This window comes from Papio anubis, chromosome 3 (genome assembly GCF_008728515.1).
Source record: "Papio anubis isolate 15944 chromosome 3, Panubis1.0, whole genome shotgun sequence".
Lineage (NCBI taxonomy): Eukaryota > Metazoa > Chordata > Mammalia > Primates > Cercopithecidae > Papio > Papio anubis.
Genome location: NC_044978.1, coordinates 70,852,297 through 70,867,596, shown reverse-complemented (window position 1 = coordinate 70,867,596; position 15,300 = coordinate 70,852,297). Strand labels below are relative to the sequence as shown.

Sequence of the window (15,300 nt, the reverse complement as noted above, 5' to 3'; positions counted from 1 at the left end):
AGACAACATAAAAGGATTTCTTTACTGCTCTGAATCTCAAGATATCACTGTGTTGCACCAGCTAAACTTTGCAATATGTTAACAACTGGAATTCTACCAGAAGCTTTATCATGTTTGAGGATATGATCTCAGTCAAAAATCTACCAACATCTCATGTGATCTTTTGGTCAAAAGAAAACAAGATACTGTAAAAAACAGGTCATTTCATGAATATTAATGACTTTTTTGTTGAGTAATTATTGAATTACCTTGTCTTGGTAGCCCAGTGTGATAATGGCTTATGAATTGAAGGGGGTGGTAATGGAGGCTGAGGCCATTATTATAAAATATAAGAATCCCTAGAAGCTATATTTTTACAGTCGCTCTAAAAAAGCCCTTTTCCTCTAAAAGATGTTCCTTAGTGCTTCAGAAATATTTCTTATCATATGCTGAATTAGTTGTATTTGACAACTTTTATTCAGGTGGAACATTAAATGAAATCCTACATTTCAGTGCTTGAACCTATAGATATCCCTGTGTTCATTCTGCTGGTAATTTGAATTCTGTCTACTGGTGAGGATATAGAACATGACCTTGGGAAATTTGTTAGGATTGTATATTTGGAATGTGCATACTTTTTAAACTTCTCTTATAATCATACTAAAGAGGGACATAGGTGGCTCTATATGAGAAAAAGTAAGCAAATAAGCAATATTTATACCAGATATGCTCTGCATCTTTGACACTATGTGAGTAAACACAACACTGGCACAATACATTTGTGGAAAAGAAATTATTTCACTTGCAATAAAGTAAAAAATATTTTCTCTAAATCCTTTTAAAATGTCTGAACTGAACATATCATCTGTTTTAATACAATTTTCTTTTTGAGTACTTGAAATTTTCTCTGTACAGTGTTTCTACATTTAGACACATTTGATATAGCTAGCTTGATCCCTGTTGCAGTTTGATCATTCTGTGTCTACGTGTTTGTTATCACTTATATTTTTTCCTGATATTAAGCAAAACATAAAGAAAATGTACTTACAAAAACATCTTCCAAACACATTATTAGTGTTCTGGATATTTTTCTCTTGCTCACAAATGCTGTAAAGAAAAAGGCTTTTGTTTAGGAAGCACATGAATTTGTGGGACACTTTTAACATCTTTGGTCACCAGAATATGAGTGTAAACTAGAGTCTTACTTTGAGAAAAATATTCCTTTTCTAGGTATATGGATTTCTTCCCAGTCCCATCTAATGTCACCACCGACTTTTTGTTTGAGAAGAGTGCCAATTACTTCCACTCAGAGGAAGCCCCTAAAAGAGCTGCTTCTCTGGTTCCCAAAGCCAAGATTATCACCATTCTCATTGACCCTTCAGACCGAGCATACTCCTGGTACCAGGTAAGGAAAATGCAAATAAAATCCAACAGGCAGAAGCAGAGTATGGACAATGAAGCATTGTTTTTAGCAATACCCACTACCTCAGGTTTTCACAAAAGAGATTTGCTAGTTGTTTGATACCTACAGAAAAATGAACAAGTTTTTCTTGATTTCCACTGAGAAATTTCCTCCATTAAGTTTTTGTTCTTATTTTATTAACTTAATCACTTCATTTAATAAAATGTATTAATGCAATAAGAGAAACTAAATTAAAATATAACAAAATATTATGTACTTTTTTATATCTCTGCTTCCATATATCTGCATTTTAAAGGTAATAATTTTAAATCATTATTTTTTCATCTGATACATGTGTACTCTATAAAGAGTCAGATAGCAACAATTTCAGGCTTTGAGGGTTGTACAGTCTCTGTTGCAACTCTACCATTTTATTTCAAAAGCAGCCATAGACAATATGTTAATGCATAAGCATTCCTGTGTTCCAATAAAACTTTACTGAATAGGCAGTAGGCCATAGACTGCCGACCCTGGCTCTAAAAGAGCTTAAACAACTGCTTGTACTAAAGAAACAGCTTAGTGGCAAAACTAATATATATAAGAATCTTTAGGCTGGGGTTGGTGGCTCATGCCTGTAATCCAAGCGTTTTGGAAGATGGGAAGATTGTTTGAGCCCAGGAGTTCAAGACCAGCCTGGGCAACATAGGGAGACTCTGTCTCTACAAATAAAGAAAATTAGCCGGGTATGGTGGCACACACCTGTGGTCCCAGCTACTTGGAAGGCTAAACTGGGAGGATCGCCTGAGCCTAGGGGATTGAGGCTGCAGTGAGCTGTGATTGCATCATGTACTACAGCCTAGGTGACAGAGGGAGACTCTATCTCATAAAAACAGGAAAGGAAAGGAAGGGAAGGGAGGGGAGGGGAGGGGAGGGGAGGGGAGGGAGGGGAGGGGAGGGGAGGGAAAGGAAAAGAGAAAAGAGAAAAATTCTACATCCCTGAGATCCTAACACATCTAAATGTTTCTTGTATACTCATTGCCATTGTTTTCTGATGTTGGTTAGAACCTTGCACAGAAATGCTCACTTTGAAATAACAAACTCTAGTAATAATATATATCAAATACACTTTTAATAAATCATTGCAAATAATAGGAAACAATCTTTTAAAACTTGTTTCGGTGATAGTTTAACCACCAGTTGGAAGGGTTCAATAAGCAGCAGTCAAAATTAACATAATAACATAGTAAAATTGATGGAGTCAGTGTCTTTAGTCTCTAGGACCCTTAGTTCTCATTTCTCAGGTTTGTAATTTTAAAAAATGCTTTTCTGCTGTTCATGTGTTTATCCATTCATCAAATAATGTGCTACCATGTGCAGTTTTTTTCTAAGTGTGATTTGAAAAATAAATGTGATGCTATACTTGAAATTGCTTTCAGCCTAATTGGAGAAATATGTATAAACAAGCATATAAATTAGAAAGTAATAATCAATTGACATACAGACTCCTTCAGAATGACAAAGTCCACCTGACAAAGACCATCTGGGAAAGGACAGATTTATTCATGGCTGTCGCAGAGAAGCCCAAACACCAGAACCATGGGGCACTTTCTCAAATAAGGGAAAGATACGTAAGGAGAGAAATTCAGGTAAAATAAAAATGAAGAAGTGTTCTCATAGGTGCAAAGCAGAGCTATGTAAAGGAGTTATCGTCAGGTCAGTGCTGAAAAGCAGACTGAGGGTCCTATTTTCTTGGAAACGATAATGTTAAGACAAATGCGGAATGTTCTATGTACGAAAACCTCTAATCTGAAATCTGCAAGTAGGCTGGATATATGAATGCTTCCCTGTGTTAAAGTGACCCACATAGCTTAGATCCTCCCTACAAGAGTGGGATGTTCCATTCTTACTGATTTGATTTAAAACAGCTAAGTTCTTGACAATTACAATATTAGAGAATAAAGTTGCTCATTACTGAGTCCTTCTGCTACTTAACAAAAGCAGTTGTTGAAGTTCACAAGAGGAAGAACAGATTGTTGGAAAAGGTTTTGCGGCAGGAACATAGTAGGGAAAGGTCACAAAAAGCAGATGAAATCTTAGATAGGCATTTTGATAATAATCTGAATAATAAGGAGTGGAGACATCCTGGAAAGCTAAGATCCATAAAAATCCACAATTCTATACTAATCATTCATGCCAAACCTGAAGCCATCTTTTAAATCAAAACATACAGCAAATTGCAAATTGCCTGATTTGATTTTGCAACTTTTACCTTTTCCACTAAGTATCTGGAGAAAAGAAAAATAAGCCTTAATTGACTCCAAGAAAATGAAGAAAATTGGAGCTTGGCAACCACTTCGTCCCTGAAAAATATAGAATTTACAGAAAAAGAAGGCTTTAAGGCTGCAAGCTAACAAAATGTCCTAAATATTACAAATAAATCACAGTGGCAAAATGCAGACCTTAACAAAGTCTAGCAGTTTGTAGTCCAGTGATTTGAATCTCAGTTGTAGAAAATTTGCTATTCAACTAGATGTGGTAAACATCCACCAACTCACCACTAAGCCTGAATATTTATTGGCCAATTTAAAGAAAAGGTGATTTCCTCAAACCCATGGGCCTGAGCCTGGGCCATTATGAAACACTTTCCTATTTGGATTGCTACTTTCTGCATTTTCTGCACAATAAATGATTCTGATTCACCGCAAAGGTTACCATTAGATAAAATAATCTTGGCTTTTAGATACCAGGGGATGTATGATAAAAGCTGCGGATTTCAGATAATGTGCATGTCAGACTTTCTAGTACTTTCTTCATTTAAAAGAGCTGATAGGCCTTTTCTAATCTAAAACTGCATTACTAGATGGAGCGAAACTATTTGGCAGAGATAGTAGAGTGCTTGTCTATTATGGATATTCACTGGACACTATAAATGGTTTGCTTATGAGTGGGAATGGGGCCATTAACACAGTTTTCAAAAGTTTACTTTCACAATAAAATACGTACACTAAAGAAACAACTCAGTAATGTTGGTGAAGGAATCCTATCAATAAGAATTCAACTTCTACCAGATAAATTCTCCAAAACTTACTCCCATAAGTATCATAACTTCAAATCCTGAGGCTCCAAGCAAACATTTTCATCGGTTATTAATTTCAAAATAAATAACTCTCCAGCAGTGAGGCACTTCTTTCTTTAGCTTTGAGACTTGTCACAAAGATTGGTTTTTAATTATTTACGCCTATGTTCAGATTAGTTTAATCATCCACCTTTTCATCATAGCATCAACGATCACATGAAGACCCTGCAGCTCTGAAGTTTAGCTTCTACGAAGTGATCTCAGCAGGGCCCCGTGCACCCTCGGAGCTCAGAGCCTTGCAGAAGAGATGTTTGGTCCCGGGGTGGTATGCCAGCCACATCGAGAGATGGCTTGTTTATTTCCCTCCATTTCAGGTATGGAGTAATAAGGATTTACATCATGTTAGAATCTCATTAAGCTGATGACTTTGCCTTAAGGATAAGAAAATTTTCACTTATTAAACTATTACTAGTTTTTCCTCTTTAGTTGTAAATAATGAGGCTGTGGCAAAGAGAAATAGGCAGAAGTAGAAAAACTGTTTAATTTTCTAAGAGTATTTCAGGATAATTCTCCCTGCTGTATTTGCTGTGCATACCTTTCCTGATTGTAAAAAGCTTCGAAAGCTTTAGATCCCTGATTCTCTTCCTGAGAATAAAGTTCGAAAGGGAACCTCTTAACCAAAAAAGACAAATAATATTTTGCTTAATTAAGTGCCATTATTTTCTTTTTGAACCCTCTTGCTGAATTTTTTATAAGTCTTATGTTTTTCTCAGCCCCTTGAATTTCTTCTGCCTGGCATCAACCTAGACTGCAAAATCAGCCAGCCCCTCATGGGATGGTGTAAGCAATCCAGTCCCATCAAACATGGTATATACCTGTGAGTCTAGAGTCATGCTGTCCAAATATGACAACCACTACCACAGATGGCTATTTTAATTTATACTAAAATCAAATAATATGAAAAGTTCAGTTCCTCGGTTGCTTTAGCCACATTTTAAGTGCTCAATAGCTACATGTTAGACCCAGCAGCTATAGAACATGTCCGTCATCACAGAAAGTTCTATTGAACAGTGCTGATCTAGGCTAAATAGAAATATCAGAGAAGAGGTATGGATAGATAAGACTTGCTTTGCAAGCTTTGTGTCCTTTAATCCTGGTCTCCTCTTTTCTCGCTGGGTCCACCCTCCTTGGAGTAACAAGAAACTTCTCCTCCTTAGTTTCTTAAGGAATTTTGTCCATGTTCAGGTTTCCTGAGAGCCTAACCTTATTCTCCACATGGATTATCAAAATATCTCTTCAACCTTTACAGTGCTATTCCTGAAAGGAATCATGAGGAATGACATGTTCTCTGTCATATTACGTCTGAGTTTATTACAACCTTTCTTCTTTTCTATTGTATGTCCCAGCTTGAATGATGGGATCATTGCTTTGTCTCTTTTGAAAGTTGGTTTCCATTTGTGATTTTCTAGTCACATTTCTAAGCTCTCTTGGTATTTCAACTGCCTTTTTTGCTTTCATAGTGTGACTTCTCAGATTGCAAACCATGAGTGTACTTGATTGGTGTGATTTCTGGTTCCAGGTCATTAATGAGGATGACCTGGATTCTATCTAACACCAATGCATGCAATTTTACTCAGAACAGTGTCTCTCACTGAATGAGTTCAGAGTGCAGAAATTTTTCATTGTACAGTTTACATGTCTTTTTTCAATGTGCATTTTTTTTAATTTTATAATTTAGTTGCTAATTATTGATGGGCAACAATTAAGAACTGATCCTGCTACAGTGATGGATGAAGTACAGAAGTTTCTAGGAGTCTCGCCTCATTATAATTACTCAGAAGCTTTAACGTAAGTTTATATTCTAATTAGTTTATTGACGTTTCAGCAGGGAATTGATTTCAAAGAAATTGTAGTTTGGTCATACAACTGTCAGGTTACCTGTTCCTTATATGCTGGTTATTTTTCAATTTGACCTTAACCACAAAAAAAAAAAAAAATTCAACAGTGTGACAAAGAAATGTCCTAACCTAAATCCTGTGTTAATTCCTAATTGTACAAAGATTTCCCTGAAAGGAGAGAAATAAAACAGTGGTAAATCTTAAAACAAACCACAAACCTTAAAAGAAGTTATCTGAAATAAGTTCATAAAGCCTGAGCCTATTTAACAGGCAATATGGGGCCTCTTGGAAGTATGAACAGGTGAGTAACTAAGTAGTTTAGGAACTGACTCTTCTCTCATTTATGTAATTTTCAGAAACAATATCATACAGCAAGAAATAGTCCATAGGTGGTTGAATAAGCAGAGAGAAATGTACTATTATTGCTCCTAAACATTCTTTTTTTGTTTTATTTTTTGCATCTTTGTCTTTATCCAACATTTGACCCTGTCACCTCTCCTTCAGAGTCCTCAGCAGTTAAAGCACTGGTTTGATTTTTCTGTTTGTTTATATGTTTTTTTGCTGGTTTCTTCCGATTTTCTTAGGTAACTGACTCTATAAGGTTCATGACTAGGGACCAGTAAGGCACTAGGGTTGAAGAAGGCAGTTACTCTCGGAGGTGTGCCCATGCCTGAGACTGAGTGCTGTGTCCAAGTGCCTCTCTTATCTCACCCTAGTGCTGACTCTGGGCTTCACTTAGCATTTTTGAAGAAGACCTCTATCTTACTGTGTCCATTTGGAATGAATGGCAATCAGATTTAGGAGAATTATATTTGTTCCTACCACACGTGTAGAGCAACTGGAAGATACTGAGTTGGATTGGGTCATGGACCTGACTCACACCATAAGTTGGGTTTCTTTTTAATTACATGGACTGAGCCTTTAAAAAAAACTGAAAAAGACTATCATGGAATTTTTCCATTGTATTTTTCAGTATAAAACTCAGTTCCACAAATAAAGTAGTTTTCCCCTTTTTTGTACTCTTCAATATCAATTTAGAAAGCGAGAGGCAGGTTCCCTTTACCTTTCAACAAACTTTACAGTTAAAAAAAAAAAAAAAAACAGATTAGCAGAAAAACATCAAATACTGCTTATATCTCCTACAATCAAATATAGAGACACGTAAGGGAGGCATTTTGGTTTAGAGGACAAAGGAGTAGGTGGAACTCTGCAGTTTTGAGCTTCCTTCCTAAGAGTCATTTATACTTTGCTGTTATTATTAACCTCTGACCTCTGTGTTTTCTATACTATGAGTACTGTCAGAGTTTTGTAGAGCTTAGTTCAAGTACTAACACAGACACTGGCCTTAGGTATTTAACATTCAACTTGACCTTGTGATTTCAGTTTGCACTTAAAAATTCAAGACCATTTTCTGTTCTATATCTTTTTAAGTATCTCTTAGAAAAGAAAGCTTTTATTTTCTAAACAGTTTTCTATTTCAAGTTAGGTTATCTTTGGGTCTTTTTTTATAGAGTATGTAGCAAAGTATTGTATTTCAGAAAAAAAATACAGTATTCTATAAAGACAGACTTGCTTTTTCTTACGGGATGGTCCTTGACCTGCATGCTGTGTATTTGTCCCCTCTGCAGCCAGCTCAGCAGCAAGCTTTTTATTCATCTCCACTGCTGAGAAAAGGCAGTGTAAACTTAAAAGAGTATCAAAGCAACGTACTGTATACAAAGAACTGTAGGTCCCTTTGCACCTGAGCTGCATCTAGCAAAATTACTGATTATATGATTCTCTAACCTGGTTGGGGGCTCAGTGGGTGAAATAGCAAGATAAGATATGTGTAGTCCCTGAAACTACAGTTTCTGTTCCAGCAGTGCCACCCAGGCTCTCACCCTGCAGGTTGAGATAATGTGTTTCCATTCCATTTCTTTTTATATTTTCTTGTCAATCATCAATTGGCCTGACACAACTTGTAAATCCGGGCAGTGCACTAGTTGCAGAATATTTGGAAGTTTCATGTCATTGTCTGGGGTCTAAATTGATTATCCTTCACCCTATGCCCTTTGTAGTTGTTTATCTGAAAACTGTCTTCACAATTTACTTACTCCTGTTAGAGTAACTATACTGATAGCTGTTTCTGTAGTGCTGTGGAAATATTGAGGATGACTAGAGGTACAAAATATATATCCTCAGAAATGCCATTTATACCAGTTTGTATACTTTGTACACTTTGGTATTGCTTCTTATTTTTTCTTCTTATTTTCCTGCTGGCGATAATGACTATCTCACTGGTCCTTAAAAAAATTTTTTTTTCTCATTGGAAGACCTCTAAGGATATAGTAAACTGCAAACCAATATGAATTCTCAACTAACTACATAAATCTAGTGCTTTGCATATAGTAGAATAAATAAATGAAGCAAAGTCTATACAAATGTTTTACTATGCAATCTTGGCGTGAAAGAGTATTCCAATTTAAGAGATCTCTAAACTTACTATCTTCCATATAGCAAATTTCAGCATCAAAACTATTTTCAAGAAGAATCACAATAAGCCCCCATTGTCAAGACTGTTGTTTATTCTTTTCCACAAGTGCTAAAGAAAGCGTTCAAGACTTCTAAAGATATACAAAGTCACTGAAGAATTTGTGATGTCTTAAAATGACTAAGTACTGTCATCATGGGTGTTAAGTGATATATTTAATGTTAAATAATCTGATTTTCTCAGTGATCATGTGAATGAAATAAGCAAAATAAGCTTTAAAAATATAAATAAGAACTTTCTCATTCAATGAAGTAAATTATAATTTACAACTCTTGTTTCACATACCCTTAATCCCTAAATGGAACTGATATATTAACATTAGTTTTTGTGTTACGTGTTGTATAGTATTTTGAAGCAATCATTTGAAATAAGACAGGAAAAATAATGCTTAGCATGGAATTGTGCTAATTTGTATACACTAAAATGAAAAATATGAATTTTTAGTTTTGCCATGAATACATCTATTCACAATTATACCTAGCCATCAATGCCAATGACAGGTGTCTTCATGTTTAGAAATACTAGTTAGCTAAATACCTGAACCTGGCATCTTTATGTCTCAGCCAGTTAACCTATTTGTCAAGATGAATGAAACCAGACTATGTTATATGAATTTTTAGTATTAATTTACTTTGAAAATGTCAATAAATGGGCAATGAGAATTTGAAAGCCGGGAGTTGAGTATATTTGTTTGTTTGTTTTGTGGATAAAGGTTAGCTAAGTCATGAAGGACTGAAGTTGTTTGAAAATCAGGACTTCAATGGCTTTAATATAACTTCCTTAGCAACCAAATTTATATCGCCCATGAACTGTTTTCCTACGCACTGTAGATACATTTGAGTACAAACGTACTAAATTAAATCTTTCTTATTAGCAAATTATAGTAGCCATAGTAACTAAAATCTGTTGGTTCTCTGGATGGCATGAAAGAACACCTAGAAATGCTGAATAGGGAAAAGAAAAAAATAGTCTACTCTAATTTCTATGATAAATTTTTAAGTGGTTGTAACAGTTCAAAATAAATATACATTTACATGTCCCATATATCTATCTCTCTTCATAAAACACAATGTGATAGGTACAATTAGCTCCATTTTTTTCCGATTAAAAAAACTGGGGCACAGGAAAGTTAAGCCAAAAGTCACTCAGCAAGTAAGTTGAGGAGGCAGGATTGAAACTCAATTATCTCTGGAACCTACACTGCCAACCTGTTAAGCTCTTCATATTGGCACAGGATGTTAGAACCACAGACAAACAATACTGTGAATTTTTAATAGTGAATAGCATATTAACAGGAAGTGCTTCCTTAAAAAGAACTAGAACCTCAAAATGAGCTATTGTTGTCTCAGATTTTATTATGAATAACATCCATCTCCACGTGCACTGGATGTCACTTTTCTTCATAAATATGTAATCATAAAGATATGCAAATTAAAATACATTGAAATACCACTATATTACCCATTAGAATGGCAATAATCCAAAAGACAATACCAATTTACTGTATTAGTCCATTCTCATGCTGCTATGAAGAAATACCCGAGACTGGGTTATTTAAAAAGAAAAGAGATTTAGGCCAGGTGGAGTGGCTGATACCTGTAATCCCAGCACTTTGCAAGGCCGTGGCAGATGGGTCACCTGAGGTCAGGAGTTCGAGACCAGCCTGGCCAACATGGCGAAACTCCATCTCTACTAAAAACTCAAAAAATTAGCCGGGCATGGTGGTGGGCACCTGTAGTCCCAGTTATTTGGGAGGCTGAGGCAGGAGAATCACTTGAACCCAGGAGGTGGAGGTTGCAGTGAGCCAAGATCGTGCCATTGCACTCCAGCCTGGGTAACAAGAGTGAAACGCAAAAAAAAAAAAAAAAAAAAAAAAAAAAAAAAAAAAAAAAAAAAAAAAAAAAGAAAGAAAGAGAGAGAGAAGAAAGAAAGAAAGAGAGAGAGAGAGAAATGAAGGATGGAAGGAAGGAAGGAAGGAAGGAAGAAAGGGAGGGAGGGAGGGAGGGATAATTATACAACTATATAAACTTGCTAAATAGTGCTGAATTGTATATTTAACAATATGTAAATATGAAAAAAAGGGAAAGAAAGAAAAGAGGTTTAATTGACTCAGTTTTACATGGTTGGGAAGGCTCAGGAAACTTAGTTATGGCAGAAGCCAACTCTTCACAAGGAGGCAGAAGAGAGAATGAGTGCCAGCAGGGAAAATGCCAGATACTTATAAAACCATCAGATCTTATGAGAACTTACTCACTATCACAAGAGAAACTGCCCCAATGATTCAATTACCTCCACCTGGTCCCGCCCTTGACATGTGGGTATTATTACAATCCAAGGTGAGATTTGGGTGGGGACACAGAGCCAAACCATATTGCAAATGTTGGCAAATGTGTGGAGAAACTGGAATCCTCACACACTACTGATGGTAATGCATAATATGTGGCCACTTTGGAAAGCAGTTTTGCAGTTTCTTAAAAACTAAACAGCATCTTACCCAACAATCCAATTTCATTCTAAGAGTCTACCCCAGAATAAATGAAAACCTAAGTCCATAAAAGCTTGTAAGGGAATTATTATACCATTATTGATAATAGCTAAAAACTAGAAACAGTACAAATGTACTTCACCTGGTGAATGGATTTGTTATATCCACACTGGGGGGTAGGGGTGGGGGTGGGGAAAGAATGTTCAGAAAAGAAACAAATGTAGAATTAGAAAGAGTTTATCTGGGCCACGCATGGTGACTCATTCCTGTAATCCCAGCACTTTGGGAGGCCGAGGCAGGCAGATCACCTGAGGTCAGGAGTTTGAGACCAGCCTGGCCAATGTGGTGAAACCCCATCTCTACTAAAAATACAAAAATTAGCTGGAGGTTGCAGTGAGCCAAGATCACACCACTGCAATCCAGCCTGGGTAACAAGAGTGAAACTCTGTCTAAACAAAAAACCAAGAAATAAAGAAAGAAAGACTTTATCTGGAATTAGGGATGACAGCAGGGATTGACTGCAATGGGCTGCAAAAATAGGGGTTTTCAAAGGATAGTGGAAATGTTCTAAAAACAGATTGTGGTGATAATTATACAACTATATAAATTTGCTAAATAGTGCTGAATTGTATATTTAACAATATGTAAATAATACCTCAAAAAAGTTGTTAAAATAAAATACATATCAGTAAAACGATTCCTTAAATAAGAAACATGTTTGCCAGAAGAGAACTGATTTTTAAAAACTGCTATGCTTATCCTATATTAGTAATATCTAAATGATGGTATTTTGATTTTGAAATTTACTGAATTGCTATTTTCAATTCAGTATTCACCCATAGAAATGGTTTTTCCATGTAAAGGCATTTCAGACACACTTTAGTCTTCCAAGTGTAATCTGAATGTTTTGTACGATTAACCCGCACGAGGGTAGAAATAAAGTCACGTTTTCATTAATATAAAAATGTCGGCCAAGCAAGAGGGCTCATGCCTGTAATCCTAACACTTTAAGAGGCCAAGGCGAGTGGATTACCTGAGGTCAGGAGTTCGAGACCAGCCTAACCAATATGGTGAAACTCCATCTCTACTAAAAATACAAAAATTAGCCGGGCGTGGTGGTGCATGCCTGTAACCCCAGTTACTCAGGAGGCTGAGGCAGGAGAATTGCTTGAACCCGGCGGGGTCAAGGTTGCAGTGAGCCGAGATCACGCTGCTTTACCCCAGCCTGGGCGAAAGAGCAAAACTCCAACTCAATAAAAAGAAAAAAAAAAAAAAAGTCACTGTTTAGAGGTTGAATCATTGGAGAATCTTGGTGCCCCTGCCCACAAGTCTTTTACCGTTATTTCTAAACATCCCCAGAAGATATTCCATACAAGCATAAGAACCATTCTTACCCATTCTTGTTTTACTCTTTAAATCAACAAAATTTTATTCAATAACTATTACGTGCATGACTCTGGAGACACAATGATAAAGTATTCCCACCACCAGGTTAGGGCAGCTATAGAAGCGGACACTAAACAATACATGAACACTTCCTCCAAAATGTTCACTGCCTGAAGGCCTTGAAAGGAGGGGCCCAGCCATGAGAATGGTTGCCAGTGCTTACATAAAAAGATTGTTTCCTTGCTGTTCCACCAGACTTCACAGAAACACTGCTGCTTTCTGGACAGATGTGGAGAGATTTTCTCCATCTTCTTATTTTTATTTTTATTTTTTTGAGATGGAGTCTCGCTCTGTCGTCCAGGCTGAAGTGCAGTGGCACAATCTCTGCTCACTGCAAGCTCCGCCTCCCGGGTTCACGCCATTCTCCTGCCTCAGCTTCCCAAGTAGCTGGGACTACAGGCGCCCGCCACCACACCTGGCTAATTTTTTGTATTTTTAGTAGAGACGGGGTTTCACTGTGTTAGCCAGGATGGTCTCCATCTCCTGACCTCGTGATCCGCCCACCTCGGCCTCCCAAACTGCCAGAATTACAGGCGTGAGCCACCGCGCCCGGCCAATTTTCTCCATCTTCTATTACACTTCTTCATTTGGGCTCTGAAATAATATTACTTCTGCCCCAAACTCATAAGACCTTCAATGAATAGCAGTCCCTTCGTCTATCTATGATGGTTCTCTATGAAGGACCAGACCCAGTCCCTCAGGCCACTGGGTAAATAAACATGCCATCCCTTCTAGCTTCTCCTTCTCATTTGCATCCTGACACATTTATACCATTGCCTATGAGTGTATGCATACAGATGCCTAGGCTAGGTACCAGCTACACACACACAGTTTTTTTTCTCAGTAAAGCCCAGCCTGACACCTGCTGCATAAGATCTAATTAATCAGCAGAGATAAAAGAAAAACTTATTTTTCTTTTGATTCTTAATTTTAGCATGTGTGGAGTTCAGTGTTTCTTAGAAAAACTTTCTCTCAGAAGACTACTCATTTTAATACACAGCATATGTATGTTCCAGTTACGTATCTACAGCAAGGTATATTAGCGAAAAGTGAATAACTGGTCTGGATTCTGAATTTTGATCACTTGAATACTTAAAATGAGTCAGAATTCAATTTTGGAAAATTGCTGATAGCAAAATGTTAATGAAAAATATTACATCAATCACAGACTTCCAGAAATGTTGTATTAGTGTTTCCCAAAGGCTTTCATGTACAGATTATTTAACTAATACGATCTTTATTAATGATCTCTTTGTAATTCTGTATGTAACACTAATTTATTCAGTTGCCTTACTGATTCAAACAAGAATATAAACAGCATGAAAACATAAAATGTTGTGTCCTAATCTGACACAATTGCTTTCATAACGATGGGAAACCAGGCTTTACATAAATGGAATGTGATTATTCTCTCTAATACACAAAGTCATACAGAGGCAGAAATTCAGGTTTGCATGATTTTCATAGGACTACAGTTATAAATTCTACAAGATTAACCTCATATAGAGTACACCCCCAGGTACACACCCCCACACACACACATTAGATCATACTATCATTTTAAGTGCTTTGTTAATGTATAATTTACATAGAATCATCCATTGTAATTGTGCAGTTCAAAGAATACAAATGTATACAGTTGTATGTACCACCAGAATCAAGATATAGAACAAAAAGATATAATCCAAAAGTTTCCTCATGCTCCTCTGTAGTCAATACTTTCTACTCACCTTGACCCCTGACGATCATCAAGCTACTTTTTTCACTTAGCATAATGCTTTTGAGTTTCCTCTATGTGGCAACATCTATCAGGAATCAATTCTTTATTATTGTTATGTATTACTCCATTTTATGGCTATACTACAATTTGTTTATCCTTTCACCGGTTGATGGACATGAGTAATTTGCATTTTTTTGACTATCACAAACAAAGCTACTGTGAACAGTTGTATGGACATATATTTTCATTGCCTTCAAGTAAAAACCTGGAAATGGGAAATGGGATTGGCAGGTCATATAGTAGTTCTGTATTTTAATTTCTAAGAAATTTTACAAAGAAGCTGTAATATTTTTAATTTCTACCAACAATTTTATTTGTTCCATGTCTTTGCCAACACTGGATATTTTTAAAATCAGTTTTTCTACTGAGGGTACAGTGCTATTTCATTTGTAATTTATATTTGTATTTTGTATTTCCTTAATGATGAATGGTGTTCAGCAAATTTTCATTTGTTCATTGACCATTCATGTGTTCTTTGGTGAAGTGTCTGTCCCAGTCTTTTTTTTTTTTTTTTTTTTTGAGACAGAGTTTCACTTTTGTTGCCCAGGCTGGAGTGCAATGGTGCGATCTTGGCTCACAGCAACCTCCGCCTCCCAGGTTCAAGTGATTCTCCTGCCTCAGCCTCCTAAGTAGCTGGAATTACAGGCATGCACCACCATGCCTGGCTAATTTTGTATTTTTAGTAGAGACAGGGTTTCTCCATG

General features: G+C 36.5%; 1 protein-coding gene across 3 annotated transcripts in view; it reads left to right on the top strand.

Annotated features, from left to right (window-relative positions):
• Nucleotides 1-15,300, top strand: part of NDST3 (N-deacetylase and N-sulfotransferase 3) — a 212,344-nt gene that overhangs the window by 189,486 nt on the left and 7,558 nt on the right. For all 3 annotated transcript variants that reach the window (XM_003899120.5, XM_009207471.3, XM_009207470.3), the window contains exons 10-12: nt 1,210-1,384; nt 4,661-4,831; nt 6,196-6,305. In XM_003899120.5, the coding sequence (XP_003899169.1) occupies nt 1,210-1,384; nt 4,661-4,831; nt 6,196-6,305 (456 nt within the window). The remainder of the gene's footprint in view (nt 1-1,209; nt 1,385-4,660; nt 4,832-6,195; nt 6,306-15,300) is intronic.